The sequence below is a fragment of the Phalaenopsis equestris genome, unplaced genomic scaffold, assembly GCF_001263595.1.
Source record: "Phalaenopsis equestris unplaced genomic scaffold, ASM126359v1 Scaffold000221, whole genome shotgun sequence".
Taxonomy (NCBI): Eukaryota; Viridiplantae; Streptophyta; class Magnoliopsida; order Asparagales; family Orchidaceae; genus Phalaenopsis; species Phalaenopsis equestris.
The window spans coordinates 355899-361039 of record NW_018164663.1 but is presented as its reverse complement, the minus strand read 5'-3'; the positions used below and the strand labels follow the sequence as shown (position 1 = coordinate 361039).

Genomic DNA, 5141 nt, shown 5'->3' with positions numbered 1-5141 from the left:
CCCGCCGACTCCTTCCCTTCTTGGTGAATGGTTTCTCTCTCTAGAGATGGCGAAGATTCGAAGCTAGAGGAAGAAGAAGAGCCCCCTGAAGTGGAATTGACCGAGGTGAGAGGAGACTCAACCGTCTTGGCCTTCACAACCCACGCCAAATGCGTAGCTGCAACAACCCAGATAGTCAGCGGAGAAGCGACGATCGGTTCACCTGGCGCAACGGAGGAATGATCTACAACAACCTCCCTCTGCGTTTCCTCGGAGCCCGTTCTAGCCCCTTCACTTTGCCTTGCAATAACGGAGTGAGATCACACAATTATGGTTAACCCATCGGTCACCATGTTTTAAACGACGACTGTTGACTCAGAAACAAAAGTTATAAATTGCCCTACCAGGGCACACAACATTAAGAATGACACCTGTCATAAAGGTCTGACGGGAGGGACCAACCTTCAACTTCTGTCGTTGCTTTTCCTCAGCCGTTTTTGCTCTGGCGGCTTCGTTGGCGTTCAAAGCTCTCCAGTCACTCAGGGTCATCCTCCCTTCCATTACTCGGTTCACTGTCCGTTCTGCTGCATACTGAGAGACCAACATTAGACTCCCTTTCAACACCTCCCGGACGTCCCGCAGATTGGCCGGTAAGGCCCTCGGCTAGCTACCTTCCACCTTCTACGGGTGAGTGGCAATCTCCCAATCACCAGATGTAGAGTTGACTTAGAGTTTTCTATGTCAATCCTTAATCTTATTCTCAACACCGAGCAAGTAAAGTTTTCTTCCAAGTGAAAACATGACAAACCCTTTCTTGCCGACCTTGAAGGAGTAGTGACTGAAGGTGTCGATCGACCAGAGGATACTGAAATGACGACAAAACACGACGAAAGCCACGATGGCCGCGATGGAGTTCGAAAGAACTTGGGCCAGAATGACCCCGTATTTAGTAAGCACGCTCTTAAGCTCCGACCATAGGTGCAACTGGATACCACACTTAAATTGATCCTGGCAAAACACAAGATCAGGGCCCACGTCGTCCGTGAGGCGCCTTGCGGTGGACATCCTGTGAAGGGTGATCTGTGCACCCGACACATAACGCTTCTGAAGACTATTCACGTCCTCGTCCGTCAAAAAAGAGGAAACGACTGCCAGCACGATGCCGACGAGAACCAGAGAATACTTTGGAGCCATCATAGTCGAATGAATAGAACATAAGAAAATGACGGAAAAGAAATCAGAAAACTCGGAGAGCAGAATGCAAAAGTTGGAAGAACCGACTCCTGACCCTATTTATAGGGCAAGCACATAGATCGAAGAGTCACATAAAAGATAAGTGTTACAACAATTATCATTTCAAATTCCTCCAAAATATCATTTTATTACAAATAATATTATTACATGTTTCAGATGAAGTGGTTGACAAATTGGTCCTCCATGGCTTCGGGCAGGGCATACCCCTTATCAAGCAATCTCTGAAGGACCATCTCTCCACCAAGTCTAATATGCTCTATCCAGCCGGCCTCATTATGAAATCGACTCAGAACTAATGAACCGAGGATGAATCCCATCTCAACTCGGACGTCGTTCAGGGAACCTCACAATGACGCGACCTCTCTCTCCAGCCAGGCGATGATAGCCGACTGTTGACAGGCGATCTTTAGGCGTTCACAACGAGCCATCCATCCCAACACAGATGAGTCGGTAGGGCTTTCAGTTGTCTGGTTCATTAAATATCTTTGATTCTTTTTTATTCTCTCTCATTGATGGTTCATTATGGTCTTTCACGCGAGAGTAAGGAGCTGAAGGCTAGTTTGTGCTACTAGTTACTTAGGGAGAGGACGACTTTTCTGTACATTGCAATGGTGAACTTCATCACATTCGATTCCCTGACAAATTACGTCATCTTTGATTGATTTCTGGTAAACACTTTCTCAATGAAGTCATGTCATTGTGTTATGATACAGTGAAGTTTCCAGCGAGAGTTTGATCTCTCACTATCCAAGGAGATTTGTTGCAACTCTGAACAATTGCCACTTTATCAAATCAACAAAATCCTTTAAGGGACCAAATTAAGATATCTAACTTAATTATTTGATGCAAGCAGTAATAGTCCATTGAGTGTTGGACAAGCCTTCTCCTTTTTTCTTTTCGGAATGTGGTGCGACATGAGGTACCCTTTCTTTCTCCCTAAAGATATCACAAGATGTGAGCTATCAGACTGTTTTTTATTTATTTTTATGTTTCAAGTGGTTTGTGTAGAAATATATCCCCTTTTTTACCGTGGGCTAATAACAAAGAAGATTGGTCTTTGTTAAAACATTTATATGTTCTCTCAATGAAATAATATTTAATAGCTACATGATTAAGCCAATTAATGGGATACTTGGGATGCTATCTAGATTTGTGATCATTTTTTATTTGTCATTCATTAGTTCTATTTGTTCCATTTGATTTTTGGTGTGCATTTGGTATAGTGAGATATTTGAGACATGCTATTGATTTGTGTCGAAATTTGATCTTCACTTGTTTCTTCTATAGTTATTATTACGTATTGTTTAAAAATGTACATGCCCTTAGTGCACATCATTAGTTATTTATTTAACGAGTTAAATTTTATTTTAGTTTAAATGTTGTATTCTATTATGATTTATAATTATAAATGATTTAATTAAGATTGATATTTGAAGTATTTGAGAATAGGAATGTTGAAGTTTATAATATGTTATTAAGAAACATTATTATTATAAATGACTTAATTGAGAGTAATTTTTGAATTGTTTGTCATTAAAATTGAATGAAATTCTAAAGAGAAAAAAATCTTGTTCACTAGAAGTCTAGACCTATACATATATATATATATATATATACACACACACACACACACACACACACACACACACACACACACATATATATAAAGAGCATTTACTTTTTAATTTCAAAAAAATTAAAAATTAAAAATAATGTAAGTAAAATGTGAGACTAAAATAAAATAACTAAAAATATTGAGAAATTGAATGACTAAAAAAATTAAACAAGAAAAGGAATTGGTTATTATATCAAAGTGATCTCATAAGTATATATATAGACTCCATTGAGATTTCTAGATATAATATTAACTGTAAATGAACATTTATGATAAAATTATCAAGTGTCATTATTGAAAATTGCACATAACTTGTGAGTTTCTCATGACTCCGTGTATAGTTATATATGAAATATCTATTTGCAAAAAAAATTCTTAAAATCAATTTAATATCTCTTAGAATTGTATGAAACCCTTAAATTTTAAATATAACAATATAACATCAGTGAAGACCAATAAATGGTTTAAGATTATCTTCTAAAATTAAAATTCTAAGATCATAGATTGGTAGATTCACATGTCATTTTTAAAATATTGCTTTGGACATACATGTTTTAGGGGCATTTACTTGCATATCACAAAATTCTAATATATTTACATGTTGCTCACCACCTAAACTTCCATATTTGTCCACATATTGCTCAAATCTTTATTATCACATCAAAAATAGTATTATTATCACTTTTTAAAAGTGAAGTATACAGTTTCATGCATTAGTTTAAAGCAACAAAGTGCCATGCACGCAAACGTGAAAGTTTAGGTGTGAGATATGTAAATACGTATGAATTGTGTGCTACGAATGTAAATATCCCTATTTTTTTTTTAACATTAATGGAGCTGATTTCATCTTCTCAGCTCAAAATTTAACTTTTCCCTTGCAGATTAAACTTTGTGAAACTTGTTGATGATTTTGATGAAGGAAAGATCTCATGGAAGCAGTTCAGATCAAAGGTGAAGAAACTTCACAAGAATCGAATTGGCGCTCCATACTACAGAGAGCCCGGAGCAATTCCCAAGTTTGAAGAATCTTTCTATGCGAATCCACTGCCTGGATGCATTTGTGAGAAGCCACACAAAACATAAAAGGCTCAGTCTAATAGTCTCTGACTTCTCACTCATATTGCCACCATTTACAGGAGAAGATACTCCCCCCATTTATTCTAAAATTCATTAGAATTTTTCTTTTTCTTTTTATTTCTTATTTTTATTATAATAGGCATGAAAGCAATGCCAATATTTGGCAACTCAGCGCTTAAAGCTTAGGATAGAAAACATTTATTTTCAGAAGAGAATTGAAGCTGTTGATATCAGAAGCTTAATGATGGTGCCATGGACTAAAATAAAAAATAACAAAGAGCTCAGATCATCCTATCTGGCATGATTACAATGTACAGAGAAGGATTTTTTTGATTTTTTTTCATTTTTTGTGGCATGATCTGATCAAATTTGATATAATAAGCTAAGATGGCTTTCATACCTATCATTTTTTTCTCTTATTCTTTATAAGTCTGTTAGTCTATTGGGGAATGAATCTTGTTTTTCTTTTGGTGTGAAATAGCTTGAGATTCTTCTGTTCTTTTGACAATAATTGGCTGACTTAATAATAACATGGCTTCACAGTTTTGCTGTTTTAAATTATGAAATGCTTTTTATTTATATATTTTTCTTTTATTTTTGGGGAAGCAGATGTTATAGGGGGTGTATGGTTGGCAAATAGGTGAAGTTTATTCATATATTTATAATGAGATATCAATTGAAAATAGGAAAGAAGACTAGCTTGTAAAAGCCCATGAAGATTTTCTTGTATGGATTCATCTAGTTGATGATTTATGGGATTTTATGGTCTTGTTTCAATTATGATGGATTTTATTATAGTTTGATTGTGAAGAGTAACATATCTAGTTTTTCTATTATTTGCTTCTTCATTTTAAAAAAAAAAAAATCTAGAACAATGGAACTAGTAGTAAAAATTTTAAAAATATCTTTATTAAAATAACTATAATAATGATTAATTTCTGGGGATTTCTTGGTGAGTATGAGTAATTAGGATTGTAAATAAGCAGAACAGGAGCGAGCCCAGGCTCAGCTCGTGTCGTGTTTTGCCAAACTTTATATTTTGAGCTCAAAAAGTGTGTTCGTGTTTAGCTCGTTTGCTTAACGAGTCGAACACGAGCTCTTCAAGAACAACGAGTAATTTTGACAAATCCTAATCACATAGCCATAAGATTTTAAGGGTTGGGGAAAGATTTAAAAATTATTATTTATATTAAAACATCATTTGAATATATATATA

At 35.6% G+C, this 5141-nt stretch overlaps 1 protein-coding gene across 1 annotated transcript in view; it reads left to right on the top strand.

The window, feature by feature from the left end:
* LOC110023185 (uncharacterized protein At1g04910-like) overlaps positions 1 to 4367 on the top strand; it is a 23589-nt gene extending 19222 nt beyond the window's left edge. Inside the window, exons 8-9 of the mRNA XM_020722460.1 lie at positions 3730 to 3925; positions 3963 to 4367. Of these exons, the coding sequence (XP_020578119.1) occupies positions 3730 to 3925; positions 3963 to 4022 (256 nt within the window). The 3' untranslated portion in view covers positions 4023 to 4367. The remainder of the gene's footprint in view (positions 1 to 3729; positions 3926 to 3962) is intronic.
* The last annotated feature ends 774 nt before the right edge of the window (positions 4368 to 5141 follow it).